We start from the raw sequence: 27,288 nt of genomic DNA on the forward strand, positions 1-27,288 counted from the left end.
GCAAGACATATTTTTAAAATATAGTCAATACGGCTAGGTATTGTGTCAGTGAGAACTTTTTAATTGAGAATGAGATCCGTGAACCAGTATAACCCTTGCATTTGTTGTTGTTTCCAGGCATGGAAAAGCTGTGGATTATTTCCTGTTATCTGTTTGATATCTTTGCTCCCACACCTCTACCTGAGCAATGGAAACTTGCTGATGTGAGAAATGGAAGAATAATTAGAATGGTGTGTTTTCACAAAGGAGTAGTGGTTTACGCAACTTCCGTGCTGACAGTGAACTCTCAACACCAAACTCTTATCTGAAAACGATCTGCTCTGCAACAGTGTAAGTTGTCCATTTACCAACATGTTAATTGCTTGAAAATTCACAGATTGTTAACATGCTACAAATACGTTTCAACAAACGTGTCATAATTTACTCCCCATCATGTCGTTCCAAACCTACATGCTGTTATTTTTTCTCACTAGGAAAAAAGTAACTATTTCTTTAATGGTACATTAATGTTTTAAATAAAATCTACATGCTTTACTGTTCAAAAGTTTGGGGTTGGTATTGATGTTTTTGAAAGAAGTCTCTTCAGCTCACCAAGGCTGCATTTATATTGATGAGCCAAAAAATTATGACCAGTCACAAGTGAAGCAAATATCATTGATCATCTCCTAACAAGGCCACATATTAAGGACTGTGTAGATTAGATGGAAGGCAAACAATCAGTTCTTGTAATGTCTCCTGCGTCCTGTAGGATAAAGGAGAAATGGGCAGGAATAAAGATCTGAGTGACTTTGACAAGGACCTTATTTTTATGGCAAGGCGACTGGGTCGGAGTATCTCTGAAACAGCAAGGCTTGTGGGTTGCTCCGGGTCAGCAGTGGGGAGAATTAACAAACAGAGGTCCAAAGAGGGACAAACCACAAACTGGTGCCCAAGGCTCATCAATGCATAAGGGCAACGAAGGCTATCCCGTCTGGTCCGAGCCAGCAAAAGGTCTACTTGTGGCATACAGTCAAACAAAATTTGAATGATGGTTATAGGAGGAATGTGTCACAACTGCTGCTTATGGGGCTGCGAAGCCACAGACCAATCAGACTGCCTATGATGACCCCTGTCCGCCGTCGAAAGCGCAGACAATGGACACATGAGCGTCAGAACTGGACTGTGGAGCAGTGGAAGAAGGTCATCTGGTCTTGTTTCCTTTTACATCACGTGGATGGCCGTACATGTGCGCCGTTTACCATGGGAAGTGATGGCACCATGATGCACTGTGGGACAAGGACAAGCCAGTGGAGAAGTGATGATCTGGGACATGTGTTACTTACCTAAACATTGTTGCAGACCAGGTACACCCCTTCATACCAATGATGTTCCCTGGTGGAAGTTGCCTCTTGCAGTGGCCACTGCAGACATTGCTCAGGAATTGTTTAAGGAACATGAAGAAGAGTTCAAGGTGTTGTCCTGGCCTCCAAATTCCCCAGATCTCAAGCATCTGGGGGATGTGCTGGACCAACAAGTTCAAACCAACCTACTGGACTTGAAGGATCTCCTGGTAACGTCTTGGTGCAAAATACCACAGGACACCTTGAGGGGTCTTGTAGAGTCCACGCCTCGGCGGGTCGGCACTGTTTTGGCAGCACGCGGAGGGCCAACAGCATATTAGGCAGGTGGTCATAATATTTTGGCTCATCTGTGTTTGATAAGGTGCTAAATGTGATAACTGGGACTTCCGGTTATGGCGGTGGCGTGACAAGTCGCAGATTTCAACCCTCGTGCATTAGGCTAGAATCAATCCTTCTAAACCCACTTAAGATACTTAATTTAAGTTGGTGGAATAGCTAAAGCAATTACTAAAACAATGCCGTCGAAGAAAAAGATAAAAAATAAAGGGAGATTGGAAGCGGAATCACAAATTATGCCATCCGAACCTGAAAGCCTGAGCGAGCACGAAGAGACGGAGGATGAAGGGGAGAGGCCTCAAACGAGAATCCTAGTAACGCGGAGATGATGAAGGCCTTTAAAGCAAAGGAAGGACAAGTAAGCGGCAAGGTGGATGAAATTCTTTCGGCGGTCGTGGATGTCAAAGTGAGATTGACAGAGGCGGAGGAACGAATTTCAGGGACAGAGGACGAAATCGTCCAACTGAAGGTCAGAAATGATACGCTGGAAAAACAGATGAAATCAATGGCTGATAAGGTAATTGACCTTGGAGAACAGAAGTACGAGGAATAATCTTAGGTTGGTTGGCTTGCCGGAGAAAGAAGAGGGATCGGATGTGTGTGCTTTTCTGGAAAAGTTTCTACCAGAGACTTTGGAGTTGGGAGAAAGCGTTACGTCATTGATAATAGAGAGAGCCCATCGAATACCCAGCTCAGGTCAAAAAAATGGACAAGATGGTAAAGTGCAGCCGAGGACTGTCATAATGAAGTTCCTCAATTTCAAACAGAAGGAACAGGTTCTAAAGGCTACAAAGAGTAAGGGAGAAATTGCATACAAAGGTTCCAATCTTCGTTTTTTTCCGGATTTGTCGGCAGAGCTTCACAGGCAACAAAGAAAGTACGATGCTATCCGTAAAAAATTGCGTGACAAAGGAATCAACCGACACAGAGTAATCTTTCCTGCTCGATTGCTTCTTACACATGGAGACCGTACTGTGATTATGAACAGCCCAGAAGAAGTGGAGAAATGTATGCAGCAGGTCGAGGACAAGTGAACTGAGGTATCGAGTCCAGAAGAAATGGATAAAGAGATGCAACAAATTGAGAACAAGTAAACTGAGGTATTAATGCGAGGTACTGGGGACTAAATTTAAAATTGTAGTTTTTTTTCTTTGTCGGTAGGTTGTAGCCTATATTCATCCAAAGTGGATATTTAGTTTTGTTTTAATAAGGGTAACAAGTTAATTATTTGACGTTTAAGTTAATTCATTTAAGGGTTCAAAAGAGAGCGCTTTTGTTATAATATTTGAAAAAAGAAAAGACACAAAGTGAAAGTTTGACTTTATTTTAAGATAATAGTTTGAAGATATTAGGTTAATATAATGTGTATAGTTGGAAAGATGTTACTTGGAGATATAAGACTGACAGATTGTCAGCGTATTTCTTGTTTTTTTCTTTCTTTCTTTTTTCTTCTTTGAGGTAATAGTATTTTATTGGACAAGTCATGGCTTGGTTAAAATATGTGGGTATAAAAATAGATAAGAGGGTTGAAACGGGAACGATGGATAGAGGTGTTGGTGTTCATTTTTTTTGAACAACAGAACAAATAGGAAAAGACCATTTAAGAAGTAGAGTTTACGGAAGGGGGTTACTGATACAGATGGTATCAGTGAAGCATGGAAAATGCTGGTGTAAGTTCATATTTTATGTTATTAGTTTTGTTTTAGTTATTTTAGGTTTGGCCTCTTATATTTTGGCAAATATATGGTTCAAGGTAATGAGGATGGTTAAAACAAAAAATGGCACAGACAGGAGGGATTAAGCTTCTATCATGGAATTGCAGGGGGCTGGGGAAACTAAAAAAGATTAAACAGGTGATGACTAGAATTAAGCAGATACAGGCAAATGTGGTATTCTTGCAAGAGTCACACATGACTAAGGAGGAAGTGATCAAAATTGGAAGAAGGTGGCAAGGACAGGTATTTTCGGCATGTTTTACTACACAAGCCAGAGGGGTAATTACATTAATATATAAAGCTGTGCCATTTTAAGTAAATAATGTTATTAAGGAACCCAGCTGGCAGATTTGTGATTATTCAGGGAAGATTGGTAACAGAGATAATAAATTTAGTAAATATCTATGGTCCTAATAAGGATGACTCTATATTTTATAGCAACATATTTCTGATGGTGGCTTCATTACCAGGTCAGGTTATAATGGCGGGGGATATGAATTGTACACTTAATCCAGGAAAAGATAGATCTACGGGCGTTGATACCGCACATGTGAATTCTAGAAAACAGATTCTACATTTTATAGAAGAGCTTAATCTAGTGGATATATGGAGGAATCTTAATCCAAAACAGACTGCATATTCATACTATTCGGCAACACACCAAACTTACTCTAGAATAGACTACTTTCTTGTGTCAGCCCAATTACTTTCAAAATGTATAGACTGTCATTACCTTAGTATTGTCATTTCTGATCATGCACCAGTGTCTTTGTCGTATGTCGATTCAAAATTAGTTAAAGATCCCCCTAAATGGCGATTCCAGCAAAGTTGGCTTAAGGATGCGTCATTTGTAGAGTTCTTGAGCAATCAAATTGACAATTACTTTGAAACAAATCAATTGGAAACTTCAGCAGGAATTCGGTGGGAGGCATTTGAATGTTTTATTCGGGGACAAATTATTCGTTTTTGTAGTTCTAAAAGTAAAAAATCTCGACAGGAGTTAAAAGATTTGGAAAAAGAGATTAAAGAGCTGGAAAATGAAGTATATCATAGTAATTCGATATGTGCAGATAAACATAAACAGCTATTAATGCTTCAATCTAAATATAATACACTTTCTGCAAATAAAACTGTAGCTAAGTTATTAAAGCTGAAACAAACATTTTATGATCAAGGCGAAAAAACAGGTAAAGTGTTGGAATGGCAAATAAAAAAAAAGCAAATGGAGAGGGCTGTGGATTCGATTGAAGAGTCAGATGGTAATATCATTGTTGATCCACAAGAAATTAATAATTTATTTAGATCATATTATATGAACCTGTATAATTCTGAATGTACTTCGGGTTCAGAAATACAAAAAGCGTTTTTGGATAATTTTGAGTTACCTAGTATACCAGAAAAACATAAAGATGAAATAGGAAAAGAAATTAGTTTACAAGAGTTGGTAGAGGCGATCGATCTGATGAAAGCGGGGAAGGCGGCAGGACCTGATGTTCTCCCCATAGATATATATAAAAAATGTAAAGATAAATTAGTAAGACCTATGTTGAACATGCTAGTAGAAGCCTTTGCGGAGATTAAACTTCCGATGTCTTTGAATGAAGCTATAATTACCTTATTGCCTAAACCAGGAAAACCTAACAATAAATGTGAAAATTTTCGACCTATAAGTTTACTAAACTCAGACACTAAAATCCTGAGCAAAATATTGGCAAGAAGATTAGAAACTGTAGCATCGTACGTCATAGGGATGGATCAGAATGGTTTTATGATAAATAGACAAGGATGTCACAATGTAAGAAGAGTGCTAAATATCCTGCATCAACAAAAGGGGGGAAAAGATACTGCATTACTAGCACTAGATGCAGAAAAGGCATTCGACACGGTGGAATGGGACTTCTGTTTGATGTTTTAATTCGGTTTGGATTTGGAGAAAAATACTGCAAATGGGTTAATTTGTTGTACCAGAATCTTTCGACAGAGGTCTTAACAAATAATTTTATATCAAAATCATTGAATATTTCTAGGGGATGTAGACAGGGATCGTCTCTTTCCCCTCTCCTTTTTCTGATGGCTATTGAACCCTTAGCAGTTGCTATCAGAAAAGAAAGGGATATAAAAGGTATAGAAATGTTTGGCAGTGAACATAAAATAGCGCTGTTTGCTGACGACGTTATATTATTTTTAAAGAAATTAGACTCAACCATTCCGGCTTTAATTCAAATCATAGAGACATTTGGGAAAATCTCAGGGTATCGGATCAATAATTCAAAATCTTCAGTTATGTTGCTGAATGAAGAAGAAAGGAAAAGTTCTATCAGTAAGGTAGATATGTTTAATAATGTGGAAATTTTTACATATTTGGGAATTAAAATTACTCCAAAACTGGAAGGCATAGTAACAAAAAATTATAATTCAATTTTTGAGAATACAGTGACGCTGGTTGAAAGATGGGCTTCTTTACCGTTGTCTTTAATAGGAAGAATTAATATTTTAAAAATTATAATTATAATATAATATAATTATAATTATAGTTAATTATTAAATTCATATGGAACAATAGAAGATCCAGAATTAGATTATCTCTTTTATATTTGCCATTTGATAGGGGGGGGGGGGGGGGGGGGGGCTTCAATGCCCTAATTTTAAAGGGTATTATACTGCTGCTCAGTTAAGATCTATTATGTTTTTCTTCTCAAACATCTAATGAACAACCCGTATGGGTAGAAATGGAAAAAAACTCTATTCCGAATAAAATACCCTTGGAATCATATTTATATGATTTAGATCGTAAAATTTTACAGAAAATGAAGGGTAATGTTACGAATCCATTTGTTTTAAATATGGTAAGGGTATGGCATGAGACGCAGATATATTTGAATATCTCCTATAAAAATTAGATATCTCGCTACTGTCCAATATGGGGAAATCTTATGTTTAGTCCCGGAAAAGTAGATGTAGGTTTTAAGACGTGGGCAGAAAAAGGTATTAAAAGTATAAAAGATTTATATAAGGAAGACAATCTTATGTAATTTCAAGAATTGAGTAATACATTTGATATACCTAAAAGTCATTTTTTTAGGTACTTACAGATAAGAGGTTTCATTTTATCATTTCAAAAAAGTACTGGAAATATACCACCATAATCAGTTTTGGAAAGAGAAGTCACCAAAGATTGTTATGATAAAGGTCGGATTTCACTTCTGTACAATATGTTGGTAGAGGGCTCTTCTAGCTCTCGTTTAGGAGCATGGAGTAAGGATCTTAACGAGGAGATCACAGCAGGTGAATGGAGTGAGATTTGTCAAGATGCTCAAGTACAAACAGTTAATACAAGATTAAAGTTGTTGCAATATAATTGGCTTATGCGTATATACATAACTCCAGTATTATCAAACAAATTTAATGAAAATATACCAGATACATGTCCCAAGTGTAATGTTTGTAAAGGTACCTATTTCCATTGTAAATGGGAAAGTGAAGAAATATCGAAATTCTGGAAAGAAGTGCATAATATGATTGGTAAAATTATAAATGTGAGTCTTCCTTTTGGACCAAGGATTTTTCTACTGCATTTGTATCCTAAGCTTAAGTCAAAGGAATGTATCTTTATTTCTATGTGCATCTTACAAGCTAAACGCCTCATTGCAGTACAATGGAAGAATCTAGAACCACCCAGCATAAAAAGGTGGCTCAGGGAGATGGTACTGAATATGTCAATGGAGAAAATAACATATATTATTAAAGGAAACGGTAAGACTTTTGAAGAAGTTTGGAATCCCTTTAGATCTTTCATAGAGAAGGAGGATTGTGACATGTTTAAAGAGACAATTGAAGATATGTGAGATTATAGGATGTATTTGTATTAGGAGGCCTTAATAGTTTGTATTTTTTTTTTTTAGTTCATTAGTCTTGAGGATGTGAGTCCTGTACAAATTGAGATATGCTAAGTTGTAATGATGCGAAAGCAATCAATATGTGTCTATACTGCATTTTGTATTTTTGTTCCTGGTGTGTGTGTAATATATGTTGTTAAAAAGTTGATAAATATATAAAAAAAAAAGTAAAAAAAAAAAAAAAAAAAAAAATGTGCTAACCGGTTGCGGTTTTTACACCCATGGAAAACAAATGTAAAAGAGATGTTTGAATGCATTTCCTATTTATCATAGCAATAACTGCGTTTAAACACATCTGAATGTTTCTAAGGTGGTTTATGGCACGATACACACAGATTTAAATGTGTCAGTGTCATATTATGAGCACAAATCACACTCACTTCTGAAGCTCCAGCTGAGTCTTTAGTTTCTTCTTGGCCCCCTGAGTGAGGTCGTACTTGTTGAGATCCTCTTCTGTGAGAGCGAGGAACTGAGAAAGTGAATAAAGAGATCATAATTTAGATAAGTTGTAGAGGGAGAGATTTGTTAGGAAGGACAGATGTATTTCTTGGCTGCAATATCCGAAATCTGTTCCCTGAACCTAAATAAATTTAATCTCTTATCTGAGAGATGATTCTCATACCAAGGGAAAGAGCCACTTTAAGTCACGTACCTCCTCCATGGTTAGCTGTTTGAAGACAGGGTAATATTTATGCAACCGCAGTTTACGGAGCCAGTCCAGGATGCCGTTCTGCTCCGGGCTGGGGTGCTGGGATAGGGGTCCGGGGTTTATGAGGTGCGTCTGTGGTGGACTGCCCTCCCCCATTGGTACAGCAGTGCCGGGGAGGATGGCCACCGCTGTCTGAGGGGGGAGAGGGGGCAGGTGGGCAGAGGTGCTCTGCGGGAGGGGGGCATGGACGCTTAGGACAGGCTGGATGCTGGCGACGCCACAAATGGGCCTGGGACAGAGTGATAGAGGATTATGGATGGAGAGAAGAGAGATGTATTAGTGTTTGGGGTGAGGGGTTGTTAAACTCACCTGCTCGCTCCCCTATACTGAAGCAAACAGCCCAGATCTGAAAAACATGGAAGTGACAAAGTGAGATTAAGGAGTATAGGATGATTTGACATGAAAAGATCCATGTCAAAAAAGAAAAGAAAAATGTCAGAAAAGAAATTGAATGGGAAAATCTCACATACACGTCACTTTTCACATCAAAATGAAAAAATATGTAATTAATTTGAATAATTCTTTTAAATATATATTTATATAAATAAATAAAAATATAATTTTTTTATAGACAAAATGACCATTAATATTTATTTTAAGTTGAATGTATTTTTTAAATGAGATTAAAAATAAAATGAATTAAAAAAAAATTGTTTTCTTAATTTAAAAAAATATATATAATTTGTAACAAAATAATGCCTATTTAGGACCTTTAAAATTAATTTAAAAAAAATATTAATTAAGGACATTTTACCCCCAAAAACCATAATGGACCCAACAGTTTTTTGGATTGTTTAGATTATGATTTTAAAATAGATTTTTTATTAGATCCATATTGAATTCATATAAATTACTGTAATGTAAATAAAAAACAAATACTACAATAATATATATTATTGTTTATATATAAAACTGTTTTTGTTCTTTATATATATTGCTGTTTTAATTTTTTATTTCATATTGCAGTAATGATTTTTTGCATTACAGTAGTGAGAATTGGGGGGTTTATGTCTCCCTAAGATTTTGGGGTGAAATATGAACCCAGATTTTTTTTGACAGGTTTTGTGAGCTTTCGTTTTATCTCGGTATGAAATTGTCTAATCAAATGGCCAGACACATTTTTATTTCCCCTCTTACCATGACTTATCCTTACGTACACAAACTTTTTTTGCGTTTTTTCCCTCATGAGCCCAATTCAAGGGGAAGGCTATAAAACCGACATTTTAAAGCTATAAAAGCGGTACCGGCCCAGCACTGCACCAAATGGCCAATTTGCACTGATATTATTTCAACTACCGGCTACTGAGTTGTAAACAATCGTAATATTAACAATAATAATAATAGTGTCCATAATGATTTGTTTGCTTATTGCAGAGCCCTCTCTTATTGTATTTGATGGCTAATATAGGTGAAAAATGTATCTGCTATGACTATTCTACCACATTATCAAGAAATAAGAATTTTGCACTTATTTCTATCCAGTCTGTCCCTTCCCCCACCACTAAAAATAACATCACAGATACACATCTAGGTCCTAGTGGCCTTTCGCCCTATTAATAGTTTCCCAAGATGAGGTCACTTCTGAAGCATCTCAACACAAGCAGGACAAATCAAATTCCATCTGAGCTGATATAAACTCCAACCCTGTTTCCCCAAGAAATGGTGTGGTCCTGAAACAAACCTCTATGGTGAAGTGGCAGGGATGAACCATTGCAAGGGGGAAATAAGGGGCTTACTTGTGCTAGTAGGGAGCTGTGGTGTGGGCGAAGTGCTGAAGAAGAAACAGACTTTGTCGTGTTTGAGAACATGAGGCGGAAAAGAGGTCAAGCATCTGTGGGATTGAGGAAAAATCCATAAATTTAATACAATTTTGATTAGGTTTTGATATAGCAAAAACCAAGGCTGGACGATCTACAAAACAAAATATGATATACAAAATGAATAAATAAATGTAAAAAAATAAATCAATGATTATGTATATATATATATATGGCTAATCAATAAGCTTTTAACTGTTTTAACCACAAATTATCGGTCAATAATTAGCTAAACTTAAGCAAATGCACTACTTAAAAACCATTGCTGTCTCAGAAAAACAGTTTTTGGCAGAATATAGGAAGTTTGATTCAGAGTGGCTCAGCAGAGTTGTGGGGGGAATTGTGAGAACTTTGATGAATCACAATGAAACATGAGTTAGAAGGTGATTTTTAAAAATCTTGTGAGAAATAGAACAAAAAATGCATCCCTAGCACAGTGAAGCATGGAGGAAGAGTGTCATTATGAGAGGAGCTTTTTAGCTGTTGTTATTGGTGAGCTACTTCAGTGTGAAAAGTAATTTAATACTTTTGGAGTACAGGAGAATATTGCAGAATTGCTTGCTCCTCACAAATGAAAAGTTGTTATCTAAAGAGGAATAATCAGATGCTATTTTTCAACAAGACAATGTTCCTGCCCAAGGCCACGTCCACACGAAGCCAGAGCTTTCCCTATCCGATCTTTTTTTTCCTCGTTCTAAAAAAAATTCCGTAAACATGGCGCCGTCTCAAGAAATATCTGCGTACACACGAAACCACTGAAAACGATGTAGTATACATGCTAGACAAGTATGAGGCGCTGTATTTCTGACACAGATACACTAAAAACAGAGAAGAAGACTTGTGCATAAACCTTGCACGCTGTATACAATAATATTAGGAACTGTTGCTTCTTATTTTTTCTTTTTTTTTAACCAAGAACTTTATTGAACAATATGAAAAACCATAAATGGCCTGGTACAAAATAGGAATGAGTCACGATATTCGATTAGTTAGCAGACGCATAAAGCTTGCCACAAAGAACCGAAAAATAGCCTAATCATTATGAATGTGTCAAATTTAGCAAGGAGACATTTTATTTATTTATTAATATAGCCTACTAGTGTTTTCTGTGACGATGCTGACTCGCCACCTTGGCAGTAGCCTAGGTGAAGGTGCTTATAGAGATAAATGCACACTTCATACGGATTATAAGAGAGTTGTCTGTTTCTTTTCGTTTTGAATTGTTTTGTTTAAAAGTAGACATTTCAAGATTAGATATATTTCTGAGTTTCTGTTCATTTATGAGATAAGCTCCAGTTCACGTGGGATGCAAGTTATATCGCGTCGGCGCCTCCGTGTCCTGATGGCTATTGTCTGCTATATTTGCTTCTTATTTATTAAATCCAGGCAAGTGGTTGATGAAACATTGATTAAAATTAAGATACAATTTATACAAAACAAAATTCACTTTAAAGAAAGGCTTTATATAAAACAAAACTTAATGAAGTGGTCAAAATGATGTGTCTCGATATTGCGCATCTTATGATTAGGCTTCTCACGCTGTTCACTTTTCATATAATCAACATATATGAAATGGAAAAAATAACATATTATTTAAACATAAATATGAAACTAACTTTTCTTTAATGGGTACAAAATGTAGGCCTACAGTACAGAGAAATTTAACATCGTTTCACAAAATATACGGATTGGCCATACACACGAAGACGCAAGGGTGTCGTTTTTAGATTTATCCACCCTGGGACCCGGTTTAAAAAAATAGCGGTTTCGGTCTCCCAAAACGCCGGATCCGTCTGGACGAAACGCCGATCCGATAAAATTTGTTTACGTATACAGCTAAACGCCTCTCCGTGTGGACAGGGCCCAAATTGCAAAGACAATCAAGAAGTTGCATGAGAACAAGTCCATCAGGCTGATGTTTTCGCCTGGTCATTTGGTCTCAAACTTTTGGTCTTAAACGTAAACTGGGAGACATTTTTACCTACTAATGAACTATTTGAAGCCATAAACATGGAGTGGAACAACAATACTGACTCTTCTTCCTGTACACACACACACATATATATATATATATATATATATATATATACAGGTCCTTCTCAAAAAATTAGCATATTGTGATAAAGTTCATTATTTTCCATAATGTAATGATAAAAATTAAACTTTCATATATTTTAGATTCATTGCACACCAACTGAAATATTTCAGGTCTTTTATTGTTTTAATACTGATGATTTTGGCATACAGCTCATGAAAACCCAAAATTCCTATCTCAAAAAATTAGCATATTTCATCCGACCAATAAAAAAAGTGTTTTTAATACAAAAAAAATGTCAACCTTCAAATAATTATGTTCAGTTATGCACTCAATACTTGGTTGGGAATCCTTTAGCAGAAATGACTGCTTCAATGCGGCGTGGCATGGAGGCAATCAGCCTGTGGCACTGCTGAGGTGTTATGGAGGCCCAGGATGCTTCGATAGCGGCCTTAAGCTCATCCAGAGTGTTGGGTCTTGCGTCTCTCAACTTTCTCTTCTCAATATCCCACAGATTCTCTATGGGGTTCAGGTCAGGAGAGTTGGCAGGCCAATTGAGCACAGTAATACCATGGTCAGTAAACCATTTAGCAGTGGTTTTGGCACTGTGAGCAGGTGCCAGGTCGTGCTGAAAAATGAAATCTTCATCTCCATAAAGCTTTTCAGCAGATGGAAGCATGAAGTGCTCCAAAATCTCCTGATAGCTAGCTGCATTGACCCTGCCCTTGATAAAACACAGTGGACCAACACCAGCAGCTGACATGGCACCCCAGACCATCACTGACTGTGGGTACTTGACACTGGACTTCAGGCATTTTGGCATTTCCTTCTCCCCAGTCTTCCTCCAGACTCTGGCACCTTGATTTCCGAATGACATGCAAAATTTGCTTTCATCCGAAAAAAGTACTTTGGACCACTGAGCAACAGTCCAGTGCTGCTTCTCTGTAGCCCAGGTCAGGCGCTTCTGCCGCTGTTTCTGGTTCAAAAGTGGCTTGACCTGGGGAATGCGGCACCTGTAGCCCATTTCCTGCACACGCCTGTGCACGGTGGCTCTGGATGTTTCTACTCCAGACTCAGTCCACTGCATCCACAGGTCCCCCAAGGTCTGGAATCGGTCCTTCTCCACAATCTTCCTCAGGGTCTGGTCACCTCTTCTTGTTGTGCAGCGTTTTTTCCCACACTTTTTCCTTCCCACAGACTTCCCACTGAGGTGCCTTGATACAGCACTCTGGGAACAGCCTATTTGTTCAGAAATTTCTTTCTGTGTCTTACCCTCTTGCTTGAGGGTGTCAATGATGGCTTTCTGGACAGCAGTCAGGTCGGCAGTCTTTCCCATGATTGCGGTTTTGAGTAATGAAACAGGCTGGGAATTTTTAAAAGCCTCAGGAATCTTTTGCAGGTGTTTAGAGTTAATTAGTTGATTCAGATGATTAGGTTAATAGCTCGTTTAGAGACCCTTTTCATGATATGCTAATTTTTTGAGATAGGAATTTTGGGTTTTCATGAGCTGTATGCCAAAATCATCAGTATTAAAACAATAAAAGACCTGAAATATTTCAGTTGGTGTGCAATGAATCTAAAATATATGAAAGTTTAATTTTTATCATTACATTATGGAAAATAATGAACTTTATCACAATATGCTAATTTTTTGAGAAGGACCTGTATATATATATATATATATATATATATATATATATATATATATATATATATATATATCAATTTATTTATTTTGTTAGATTTTTGTTAGACACAAGAAGCATTTCATTATCAATGAAAACAGTGCTACCTTTTTTGTCAGGATTCTTTGATCAATAGAAAGTAAAAAACAGAATTTATTTTAGTTTATATATAAAAATTCTTTAGTCCTTTTTGATTAATTAATGAATCCTTGCTGGATAAAACTATTAATTTCTTTGAATGATAGTATATAGAGAGAATGTTATATCTATATCAATCTATCTATCTATCTATCTATCTATCTATCTATCTATCTATCTATCTATCTATCTATCTATATATATATATATATATATATATATATAATAAAATTAGGTTATTTTATTAAATCGGCATTTTAACTTATAATAATATAGAATAATAAACAACAATAGATCCCCACATATATATTTACTAACCATTTTAAAACATAAAAAATCTCTTTTTTTTGCAACTGCATTTTAAAAACTATCTGTCAGCAAATATATTGCAAATATAACATTTATAACCCATCCCTGATAAAAACATTGTATAAATGAGAATTAGTGTATCTGTTTGCGCATTTCTTGTTAGGATTCAGAAGCAGAAATACCGAGGATCTAGTTCATGAGTGGAATCAAGTCCAGGCATCTGAGGCAGAAGTTTCTCCAGACATTCATCAGGAAAGAGCTGAGAGAGCTGAAAAGAGAGAACAGAGACACAATCACACTTCACAGTTCATTGTTGAGTGCTGACAGGTTGTAAAGATTCACTGGTTTTCAGCTTTACAGCATTGATTATTCTTCAGTCAAAGTCAAAGCATTTTTCGACTACGCAACTTTCCGGCGGTTCCAGTGATGGGCAAGAAATTAGGATGAACAGGAATGCTAATGTTTTATTTTTAAGACTTTTGGTCTTTACACACAGGTTCAACATTTCTAACACGCATGTAACGACACACACATGACTGTCAGTCACCTGGGAGATGAACTCCAGCACTTCCTGAGGGGTTTTGCTGACAGTCGACAAAGTGGAGTCGGACCACAAGGCCTTCAACCAAGACAAAAGTATGACAAACATATAACATGCCAACTACATTTTACATTTTGGCTACAATTATTCTGTAAAACACATGACACAACTATAGAAAGGACCTCTTTTTACTTATAATATGAAGGAGATTTTGATCAGCGGTTACTGTTTTTACAACAAACTGACACAAAACTCACCTCCAGGATGTATTCTGTTGGTTTGTCTGAATTGGGGTTAACTCCTCTTAGTTCAATTCTTTCAACATAAACTGAAAAAAAAAGCACAAAAAAGACAAGAAAGGTTAAAATCTGTTTGGTTACAGAAGACTTTTACATTGTTGCATTAAATGCTGTTCTTTTCAACTTTCTATTAATCAAAAAATCCTTTTTTTTAATGCATCATCTAACACCACAAAATTGTATGATAATAAGAAATGGTTCTTGAGCACCAAATCAGCACATCATGCAGAATATATGAAATCATATTCGCCAACAAAGTTGAGATTTGTCTTGAAATGCTGGATTGTTGCACAAAATATAGTTACATTTACTCAAAATAACAGAATGAGTTACATTCACACCCCAAGCTTTGAATAAGTATTACACACATACTCTCCATAATGAATTATGGTTGTATTATCACAGACTGTTTGGATTCTAAAAGAGGAGAAGAGTATGTGAGAAAATCCTCCAGAACTTAAAAACCTCTCTGACGGTTTCTGGCAGGTTAGAACACATTGGAGCAGATTTAGCTAAGGAGGAAGAACCTGAGAGAAGCCTCCAGGCAGTTCATTTCACAACATATTTTGGTGGCAAACCAGGGAAGTTCAAAACAGACAGTAAAGTTAAACAAGAGCATCAGAGAGAAAAATAAGGAGCGACAGAAGACAATATATATTGTTTCGTAACTTTGTCATATTTAAATGGTTTGATGTTAAAAAGTTTGGGGTTAGTGAGATTCCTTTGAAAGAAAGTTAATACTTTTATTCAGCAAGGATGCATTATATTGATCAAAAGTGAGAGTGAATACATTTAAAATGGTACAACATTTATTTTTCAAATGCTGTTCTCCTGAACTTTCTATTCATCAAAGAGTCCTGAAATAAAATGGATCACAGTTTCTACAAAAATATTAAGCAACACAACTGTTTTCAACATTGATAATAAGATAAAAAGAAATGTTGTTTAAGCAAAGAATGATTTCTAAAGGATCATGTGACACTGAAGACTGGAGTAATGATGCTGAAAATTCAACTCTGCAACACGTATATAAATTACATTTGAAAATATATTCAAATACAAAACCGCTATTTTAAATTGTAATAATATTTCACAATATTACTGTAATATGCTGTTTTACTGTGCTTTTCACTCGAAAAAAAGCAGCCTTGGTGAGCATAAGAGAATTCTTTCAAGTTCAACTCCAAGCTTTGGTATGGTAGTGTTCGTGATATTCACATATTATAAGTGAGACTCAAGTGTCCTGCTTAAGTGTGTACATATGCCACACACACACACACACACACACACGTTCGCACACAAGCGAGCAGGAACACATCCGGAGTCTGCTCACCGTAAACATGGGGGACCGTGTTAAATATACCCTGCAGAGTCAGCACTTCCTGTAGTGTGTGTGTGTGTGTGTGTGTGTGTGTGTGTGTGTGTGTGTGTGTGTGTGTGTGTGTGTGTGTGTGTGTGTGTGTGTGTTTGTGTGTGTGTGTGTGTGTGTGTGGACAAAGAGAGCTGAATGTAATTCTGTGAGTTCTACACATCCAAGAGCAGAAGATCGCCTTCAATTCTCTCATTCACTGAGATAAATATTTTAGACATTTCTAAATATAAGATTTATAAAAAAATGTGTGCTCCTCAAAAAAGAAACTATAAGCCATACAGATTTGAAACGACATGAGTTAGTAGTCGATCGCAGAACTTTCTTTGTTGTTGCACAGACTTTAGGGCTTTCTCATGGTCTCATCTCCGGCAGGCGAGTGTGAGCTCATCTGGAATGTTCTGGAGAGCAAGAGGCTTTTCCCTTCGGCAAAGAGAGATGCCTGTCTGCTCCTCCCAATCCACCCACCAAACCCCTCATTACACTGTGTGTTTTTATATGTGTGTGTGTGTGTATTTGTGTGTGAGTGTGCGCCGTGGAGTGAAAGTGAACCACAAACCCAGAGAGAGGTCAGTGCCAGAGGAGGAAGAGATTTGTGAAGTGGTTTGAGATGACAGACGGACAAAGACAAATGTGTAAAGTACAAACGGGATGAGATGTTAAGTATTTTTAATCTGAAGGGAAAAAATCATTTTAGAGTATTTGCTCAAGTACAATATCACTAAAACATTCCATGCCGGATGTTGCAATTATTACATTCATGTGTTTTGATGATGTTTACGATAAGGATTGCATGGGATTATACACAATATGTGATGCTTAAAAAAGAACGTGATGCTTTCCGTGATAGGTTTTCCTTTAGAAGATGTCATTTTAGAGTATTTTGCTCTGAAACACTCTTCTATCACACTAAAATATTTAACTACATCAGTTCTCCAGTAGGGTATGCATTTTTACACTACTGTTGTAACAAAGCAGACTATAAACAATTTAAATTATTCATGAATCACAGAGCCCAAAATCAGCACATAAAACATGAAAATCCTGAGAACAGAAAGGCAAATTGGTGTAAATTTGACACATTATTGTTGTATTTTATATTCATTTAAAAATATGAATAATAGCAATAATAATATGTTAATGTATAATACATTTATTTTTATATAGAAATAATAATTAATAATTATTATTATTGCTATATAAAAAGCATATATTACAAAAATACATGTTATTAATGATACAATTACTATATTTCTAAAAAAATATATTGAAATAATATATAGTACCAACATATTAAAATATACTATTGATATAAATTATATATAAATATATATATATTAAAATATTATTAATAATAATTATTATTATTATTATTATAATATAGGTCTTTTTCAGTCTATGCTCCAAAACTTTGGAACACACTACCTTTACCAAGCTTCTCCTACATTAAACGTTTTTAAGCATCAATTAAAACCTACCTTTTTTTCTCAAGCTTATTAAAAAAATTGTTTTAATGATCTATGCATTTTGTAAATGCTATGGGGTTGCAGTTTTTGTGATGTTGCCAGGATTGACTTCTTTTACTTATTATACATCTTCTGTTTTATTTTTTTAGGTCTATTTGGTTTGAATTTTTGTTATGTTCTGTTTTACTGTATGTGTATTTTTGATTTACTTGTGAAGCACTTTGGTCAACATCCGTGTTGTTAAAAGGTGCTATAGAAATAAACTTTGACCTTGATTATCATAGCTATTTAAAAATTGGTGTAATATTAAGTGAGTGAAAAATACAGCAATTATATTATTATATTTATATAAAATATATTTAACTAATATATAGTACCAACACATTAAAATATACTACTTGATATATATATTATATGTAAAAGATATATAAATATAAATAAAAATATTATTATATTATTAATAAGAATAAGAATAATTTTTATTATCATTGCTATTTAATATTTGGTGTAATATTAAGTGAGTGAAAGTACAGCAATAATATTCGAGGACACAGCACAAATACATTGTTCATTGTCCTCCCCCTCCCTTTGACCTTTCACTGCAGGCATCATTGCACTTTTCAAGCTTTGCTCACTGCAAAGGGGCATTATGGGAACACACCTGCCATCTCTCCTGTCCTCCCACGTGAGTTTTCAGCACTGGGCTCTAATAACTCATGGATATGCACAGGTGCAGATGACCTGAACAAGTTGTTTTCTTTCATCTGTCACTTTTTGCTTCTTTCTTTCTTCACCTCTCCTTTCTGAACCTCCTGAAATGATAGAGGTTGGTTTTCTATACGGTTATTTCATTTTGCGTTGAATGTTTCAGATAACGTTATGGAAACGTTTCTTGATAAAAACAGCTCCATTCAATGGTTTGATAAAGTAAGACTAAAAAAAATGAAATGTGCATTAAATTGTCAAAAGTGACAGTAAATACTTTTACATGGTTACAAAAAAAGAAAAAAGAAAAATTTTATTTTCAACGTTCGATTTATCAGAGAATTCTGGGAAAATACAACATTGATAACAATAACAAATGTGTCTTGAACATAAAATCAGTATATTATAATGATTATGAAGGATCATGTGACATCTTTGCATCACAGGAATAAATTACATTTTAAAATATTTTAAAATACAAAACAGCTATTTTAAATTGTAATAATATTTCATAATGTTAACTGCATTTTTGATCAAATAAATGCATCCTTGGTAAGCAGAAGAGACTTATTTTAAAAACATTAAAAAACAGTTTTTTAATTATACGTTTCAGTATGAATTATGAATCATACATAAAACATAAATATGATTATATAAATATTAGGAATGCCACCTATAAAAGTATATATTTTATCATTAATACTATATACAGTTCATTATATTTAAAATAATTAACTTTCATTTTATGAGGAAACATTTAATTTCCCAAAAAAGTAATTATCTACACCAAGTTTCTTTGTCAATATTGATTTTAATAAAGTTTGAAAACAATGTGATCTGTTATAAACTTTTTTGATGTGACTGAACTTAGATGAGAGAGAAATATGTATAATCCATGCATACAAAAATATTACAAATATTAAACAAAAAGATAAGAATAATTAGTTAAAACTAATGATGTGATGATTATTTGTGTTTCGTCACAAAACGTTGGAGTAACTGCACTGAATTTCTTTGAAATGAAATTCAGTAATTTCCTTTTCCTTTCATTCGAATTCAAAGTCAACATCCTGTCAAGCCAATTCAATCACTTGTGAAAAGTCTGTTCATGGTCAGAAGGAGGAACTTCAAGTTTTCTTAGAAAACTGCAGGATGGGTTTCCATAATACCACACAAAATAACTATTAGTTTTTTAGATATTGGATTGGGATCTCTCTAGTTTTAATTCTCTTTTCAAATAGCACAAGATGCCTGCAGTGCTTCAAACAATCTGTCAATCAAAAGACAACAAATTTAGCTTTAGTTTCATTCAACAAATGTCAAAGTAAATGAGAAAAAATCTTAAAGAGTCTTAAAGTACATTTGTGAAACTGATCTTTTGAATTCTGCCCTAAAAGTTCCTGTTAACAACCCATCACGTTTGAACATACAGTAGGGTTGTCAAGGTACCGAAATATCATGGTTTTCGGTAACAATTTAGATACCACAGGAAAAACTGTTGAATTAAATACTTTTAAAATGTCCAGTTTGTCTCGTCCGTTGGTTATCACTGTCAATCATCGCAGTTTCTGATTCAATCGCACATTTAAATACGGTTATCAATCCAAAAACTTTGCCTTGTACTTAGCAGCATGAAAAACTAAACTTGTATTCAGATTGTGAATGGTTCATAAACAGAAAGCAAAAGAAGAACCTCCCATTATGATCACTAAGGTTGTCAATCTCTAAAGCGCAAGCTCACTGAATTCTCCACTCTCACGAAAACTCCCATTATAAAAAAAGCGGTCTTAATTGCACAAAGAATCCCTTCTTTAAATCGTGTTTAATCTTTGTTGGTTATAATGAAAGGATTAAGCGGTTAAGGTTAAGCGGATTCCGACTAACGTACTGCCTAGCACCTCTGATTGGCCATTGCGGTCATGAGCTCTACAGATATGATTGTTATTGGCTACAATACTCAACGCTTGTAAAAACACGGTGTAAACAGAAACCTTTGACGCTCAGAGAGTGCTCAAACAAACACGAACGAGAGCGTTTAAAAGCAGCGTCTATCAGCGGTTACCGAATATACCCGGTATTTTGTTGATCCTGGAACAACACTCCTGTCCGAAAATTTAGTCCTAACCTTATCCCTACCCCTAAACCTAACCCTACCCATAACTTATCCCTAAAATCAAAGGGAAATGATAGATGAATAAGAATGGTGTAGAAGCCCCTAACCCTTGCTGTAAGACAAAACTTGACATACACTGTTAACTGATTGGTTGATTGGAATGTTGTTACTTGATGAAATCCCGTTCAGAACCCTAAAACATCTTTCTTTGTCTCTTTGTATCTGACAAACAAAACACATTTCTATACTTTTTTAATACACTCTCACACACATACCTTCCTCTCTATGCTCTGTATACTTTGGATGCCCTGAGGCTTGCAGTTGCCGCATACCTGATGCCAGGCCCGGTAATCCGAGGCATTCTCCCATTCTTACAGCTCTAGTTACCCAGCGAGCATTATAATGCACACATAATAACTCCACACACACGGACAAACATTCAAGAAGAGACAAGCAGATCTAGAGTCATGGATGCATACACATCCTTTCCAACATCAACTCGACAAACAGCCGAACTCGGCCGAGCTTCTGGTAAAATGTCGTTATCATTGTGAGATCCTGTGAAGAACAGTGTATATGTATATAAACCTCACAGGTTTTAACAAAGTCAATATCCAATGGGAATGGAGTATGTTCAATTAAACCCAATAAATATGAATGTGTGTGTGTGTTTGAGGGTGTTGACGGATTGCTACGGCTCGTGCTGAAGGTATGCGGTGAAGCCATGAGGTAATGCAGCAGAGAAGCATTAAATTACCAGCAGACAAAACAACAGTCTATCTCTGCTCTGTTCGATTCCAATGGCCAATGCCTTCAGCACACCCGCTGAGCACAAAAGCCTTCCTGAACTGACATTTACATTACGTTATGGTATAGATATGCAATGAACGGAGCAATATGATCCCAGGTCATAAGAATGAGCTATATACACAACCGATCATATATTTTAACTTCAGGCATCTTAGTTTTATATATACACAAACACATGGTTCAACATGTCAAACGTCACTGACATTTTCTTTTGCAAATGTACACTGAGATAAGCTGAGAATATGCATGACATTCTAGTATGCAAGTGTTTTCTGGGGAAAAAAAGAGCAGTTTGTGTATTCCTGTTGTTTTGCTATCCAGAATCAGGTAACCTGTCTTCCTTTTGTGCTAGTTTTTCAAAGCAAAATTGGATTGGATCACCTTAATCCAGATATATACTTTTTCACATTACCAAATCTGAATTACAGTAAATGGGATCACAATGACTACGTTTACATGGACAGCAGTAATCTAATTATTGACCTTATTCTGAATAAGACAATATTCTGATTAAGGTGTTTACATGAGTTGCTTTTAGAATATTCATGTTCTCGTTTGACATGTTGACCATGCCACCGAGGCCGTCCGACGTTCCGTCCAGAACTTCACGTATCAACATACAGTTCGTCTTCGTTATGGTACCATATACAGATTTGGGTGTTTCATTTTTAATTTCACAAAAGCTTCAAGTGCAGATAATTATTTGTCATGACGTGCTAATAGACGGCGGCAGATACATATTCTGCAGCCAGATTTCTTGTTTGCTGTCAAACGGTTGACAATTTGTGTATGTGTCCTGTCGTAAAATGCGGCGAAAACTCACACACAACGTTGATTAAGGTGTGTACATGTCTATAATGCACTTCGATAATAAGACTAAAATGTCTTAATTCGATTTGTGTTCACTTCGAGTATGACTTTAGCCGGATTAAGGTAACCAGAAATCCCTGTTTAAATGGTAGTTTCTTAATCAGAGTATTGTCTTAATCGGCTTAATATCGTAATATTGTTCTCTATGTATACATACTGAATGTAGGCTACTAACTATGTAAAGAACAACAGGTAGAATAGTCCATGTGGGGTCACTTTAATCTGCCCTGCTGGTGCTACTGTTGCATTAGCCAACAGCGAGACAAAATAGGACCACAAATACACACTTATGCTCACAACAGAGCATAATTCAAGAAATGAGAGCACACATCCCAGAAAAACTTGTGTGGACATGTGAGTCTATGTAAAATGTAGTAGGTTTTGTATCTAATATTCTCCTCAGGATTAAAACCGAAAACTACACAGTCTTTTAATAACACACAAACCAGTCTTGAAAAGTGCCAGGCCAAGATATTCCATTAAACATGAGGCAAACTCTCTCATGTTCCACAAGTTAAGAATGCAAACTCTGGGGACTCATACCCATGTGTATTTAAAGTCTATCTACAATAAGACCCAAAAGTTCACACAGAGTGCAGAGTCCACCTGAGCAAATGATCAAAAATCTCATAACTACAGCTAAAGAACCTATTAAACCTGATAAGCAGACCCTTATGAGTGAGGCTCAATCTTCAACCAGATATGGAATTCATAATAAATGGATTTCATGTAGCATGCATTTCTGTTTTAATAACAATAGAAAAACATTGCATTCCAAACCCCATAAAGCAATGTTAAAACTCTGGAAATGAAAACTGAAAATAAACTATATTGCAGTCGGGGTGAAACCTTGTATCTTCAAAACCTCAAGAAATGGAAAAAACACTGTATATTTTTAAATAATTAAACACTGTGCTTTATATATGTTTAGACACTTGCATTTGTCATTAGATTATTAACATTTTACCGAAATCAAGCTCAAATGGAGTTACGAAGTTTTTGACCAGCACATTTTTGGAGAATTTCGGACATACGCGTTGTTTCCGTCAATAAAATGGCCGCATCTGAGGCACTAAGTGCATTGCGTTTCCATCAACTTACAGGTTATAAAGTTTACTGCAGCTAAGTGGGCGCTCAGTTTTTTCTGTCATTTGGCCAAAATCTCATGTAATAAAAAAGTCCTTCACACAGGCTATTTAAGAGAGAATTGGATATGACTATGTGACAAATCAGACTAAGACACTCTTCTCTGCTCCTCAAATACTTGAGTAAAGAAAACGCAGTACTCATTCAAAGAGTTATTTATTTTCCATTGCATTGCAAACAAGCAAAGACGGTCCAAACAGTGCACTTCACTTCGGCACCTCGGCACTTCATTCAAGATTGAGCTGGAGTCGAGGTTTTACTGACAGTTTGAGGATCCAATGGAGTTACAAAGTTTAGTCACAAGCTCTTTTTAATACTTTTCATTGGTTAAATATTTGTACAAAAACAAACAAAAAAAACATACAGATGTAAAGGGTGACCAATAGTAATGATTTATGAAAGAAAAGAAAAATGACGGAATATGGAGAGCCCAACAGCGAAAAATAAACACAACAACTCTCCATAATCTGTTGTAAATGCAATTTCTTCAACATTATTTAATAATACCTTCTATATTCAGTACAACAAAGCCCTTGCTTCTGAGATACTGCTTATTTAGTCTTTGCAGATCTGTGTGTGTGGGTATCAACTTAATTCTGTTTGGGCACCTGATACAAGCCCCTGCCAGCATCATATAAATCTCCTGTCTGGGAACATTCTTGCTTCCCAATACGTTACATTAGCGATGGTCAAAAACACGTGGACAAAACAGTCACTCTTTGTAAACTTTGTTCGATGCGAGTGCTGCTTGCTCTAATATAACCAGTCATTTATGCCGTCAATCATCACCCGGGTGTTTATAGCTTGCGGACACAGACAGGTGAGGACGAAACAGCACACATTTCCTTCTGTTTAAACAAGCACTCAAGAGTTAATTCGAACAGGCACAAAACAATGATAAAAGCTCTGAGCATAAGGACTGCCCGATGGCCCGTGGCCAGCTTGAAAGATGCTTGGGACAGTTGACGGAGCTGTCACTGCCCGATTTACTTAAAACGAGGGAACGAATTAGTAAAACATGCTGACGTAGTAAGTCGTGGGTGCAAATTGGTAATTCGTGGCCACGATATACATATTTTTTCCTGCATGTTGTCATGTGTTGGCTCCATATGAAAGTACAAAGCATACAAAAAAAATTAACTTCTACTACATATGGACATCACAAGAGGTCACCTCATGGTTGTTCTAGGCCGACAACTACCAATTGAAACGGTTCAGGTCAAAAACTGACTACAGGCTAGATATAACAGATCTTGGATTACAACCTAAAACTAATCTCTTTCTGCAAACTAACTGTCACTCTGATTAATTTATCCTCCTCTGCTGGAAAAGGCCTGAGAGGAGGGGAGAACATATTTTCAACCAGCTGTCTCACATGAATGAAACTTTGGTTTAAAAGATTTTAGCCTGTGCATTCTTGTTCCAGCTTCTGTATTAGCATGTCTTGCATCCAACAACGTGGAGTGCGTTTGTGAATCGTATTGTAACTTAAGTTGTGGAACTCACCTTTGCTGGGTTTTCGGACGTGCACTTTGTGTGGCATTTCCTGGCACAAGAGCGACTGACTTGACGGCACCATTTCAGGACCTAAGGTTTCATCTGTCTGTCCTCCTGTGACCTCTCGTTGTACAGTCTGGAAAAGAAGTCAAAGGTTAAACAACGTAAGTCAGGTTGAACAAGAGCGTACTGTCTAGGCTTGGGCGGTATCCAAATTTTGATACCGTCAAACCTCCTCCCTATTTTACCGGGATATACGGTATTACCGTGACTAATTAAAAATTATGACATAAGGCTCAGACAGCGTCACCAAACTGTTGGCTTGTGCCTACACCGTTCAGAAACTGAATACCAGATCGGGCAAAAAAACAAAACAAAAAAATCAAGGCCAACCCGTGCACGTTGTGTCTGATCGACTATTTTTAATACGTGGGCTGTTATAATATGGTGGCGCCAAATAATTTTTTAACCCAGGTGCTGAGGGGGTGGTAGATATAAATACTATTTATAAATGAGCAAAAATGGGACAATTAATAATATTTAATTATTTTAATTATGACAATTGTATTCATTTTATTAACTAATTTAAATTAAATTAACAAGCAACAAGCAAGAAGTGCATTTGTAAATCCGGTGACACGCGTCCATTGATTTTTATTAATACAACTTTTCTGTCAGTGTCTGTTGCAAAGATTAAGTTGACGATCGCCATCTCCTAGTGAACGCGCATATATAGAGAGAAATGCAAATCATGGATTACATAATCAGAAGGTATAGGCTAGCCTTTTTCTTTTCGTTTTGAATTGTTTCGTTTAAAGAAATTGATGATTGATATCTCCGTAGTGAACGCTCCTATAGAGAGAAATGCACATCATGGATTAATCAGAGAGAATGCTGCCTATATTTCTTTTCCTTTTGAATTGTTTCGTTTAAAGAAATTGACGAATCGCCATCTCCATAGTGAACGATATAGAGAAATACACATCATGGATTACATAATCAGAGAGTAGGCTAGCCTATTTCTTTTCGTTTTGAATAGTTTCGTTTAATTTGATGATCGCCATTTCCGTATGAACGCGCATAGAGAGAAATGCACATCATGGATTAAATAATCAGCGAGGGCCTATTTCTTTTCGTTTTGAATTGTTTCGTTTAATGAAATTTCAAGCTTTATTTAGATATCTGTCATGTCTGTATGACATACACTGGGTTTAGGTTAATTACTGATGAGATTTCAATGCAAGTGACCGCGGCGCGCCAGCGCACGATCATGTCATGATTATGTTGTCTGCTATATTTGATTCTTATTTATTATTGGTTGATAAAAAAATTATTAAAATTAAGATACAATTTATACAAAACGAAATTCACTTTAAAGAAAGGTCTTTTACTAAATGAAACTTAATTAAGTGGTCAATGTCTGGCTCCCGATGCATCCCATCTTACTCGTGCTGTTCAGTTTTCATTATCAACATAAAAAAAAATAACATTATAATATTTTAACAAATATAAACTAATGCGCTTATTTAATGAACTCGGGGCAAAATGCATCCTCGCAGCAGTGAGTGGGTGGTTGTTTCGGAGATGCGACATTAGATTAGAGTTGTTTCCATCTCTCGCGGTCACCTTTTTTATTGCAACATTTACAAATTGCCTCGTCAGTATTTACCGCCTCTCCCTTCTCTCTCTCTCTCTCTCTCTCTCTCTCTCTCTCTCTCTCTCTCTCTCTCTCTCTCTCTCTCTCTCTCTCTCTCTCTCTCTCTCTCTCTCTCTCTCTCTCTCTCTCTCTCTCTCTCTCTCTCTCTTCCACACTGTCACTTGATGACAACTACATAAGCATTTTTAGGCATTGAATAAAATATATTATATATTATATATAAGTGCCGGTAATGACGGTATTGAAACTGATACCGTTGCTATTTTAAGACCCCGCGGTATACGATATTACCGAAATACCGTCCAACCCTAGTACTGTCCCATCAGTGCTGTCACACTTGGGTGGGTGGGTCTTGCATTTAAATGCATTTGCTATTTAAACAGAGTGGCGCAGGACGTGAAAATGATAACTGCGTCAGGCTGAAACTAGCAAAAAAGCATTGTTGAAATTACAATTTGTCACAATTGCAAGATACCAAGTCTAAATGTGACATTTAAATTCATAATTAAGAGATATAAAGTTGCAATTATGGGAAATAAAGTTGTAAACTTTTTTTGTTTTACTATTGTATGTCGTTCAACAGTTTTGTTACTGTGTTTTTGGCAAACATATTCATGTTCAATGAAACAACGACTTCCTGGTAGTAGATGACTGTTCTATAATTATTCATCCTGGTAATCAAGCCAACTCAATACACATGTACCATTATGTCATTTTCTTCTGAAGAGCACATCTAAGAATAAAAAATAAAACATATAGGCCTTGTTTCACAGACAGGACTTAGTTTAAGCCAGGATTAGGCCATAGTTCAATTAGGACATTTAAGTAGCTTTTA

The 27,288-nt window shown here is 36.0% G+C and overlaps 1 protein-coding gene across 1 annotated transcript in view; it reads right to left on the bottom strand.

The window, feature by feature from the left end:
- The window catches only part of zcchc14 (zinc finger, CCHC domain containing 14), a 42,868-nt gene that overhangs the window by 5,376 nt on the left and 10,204 nt on the right, over positions 1-27,288 (bottom strand). The window contains exons 2-9 of the mRNA XM_077210422.1: positions 24,806-24,932; positions 14,779-14,849; positions 14,528-14,599; positions 14,163-14,248; positions 9,733-9,827; positions 8,306-8,342; positions 7,940-8,225; positions 7,668-7,756 (exon numbers count right to left, since the gene is read on the bottom strand). Coding sequence (XP_077066537.1) covers positions 7,668-7,756; positions 7,940-8,225; positions 8,306-8,342; positions 9,733-9,827; positions 14,163-14,248; positions 14,528-14,599; positions 14,779-14,849; positions 24,806-24,932 — 863 coding nt within the window. The remainder of the gene's footprint in view (positions 1-7,667; positions 7,757-7,939; positions 8,226-8,305; positions 8,343-9,732; positions 9,828-14,162; positions 14,249-14,527; positions 14,600-14,778; positions 14,850-24,805; positions 24,933-27,288) is intronic.

Source organism: Siphateles boraxobius, unplaced genomic scaffold (assembly GCF_051911475.1).
Source record: "Siphateles boraxobius isolate OS27281-9 unplaced genomic scaffold, OSU_SipBor_1 65, whole genome shotgun sequence".
Classification (NCBI taxonomy): Eukaryota; Metazoa; Chordata; class Actinopteri; order Cypriniformes; family Leuciscidae; genus Siphateles; species Siphateles boraxobius.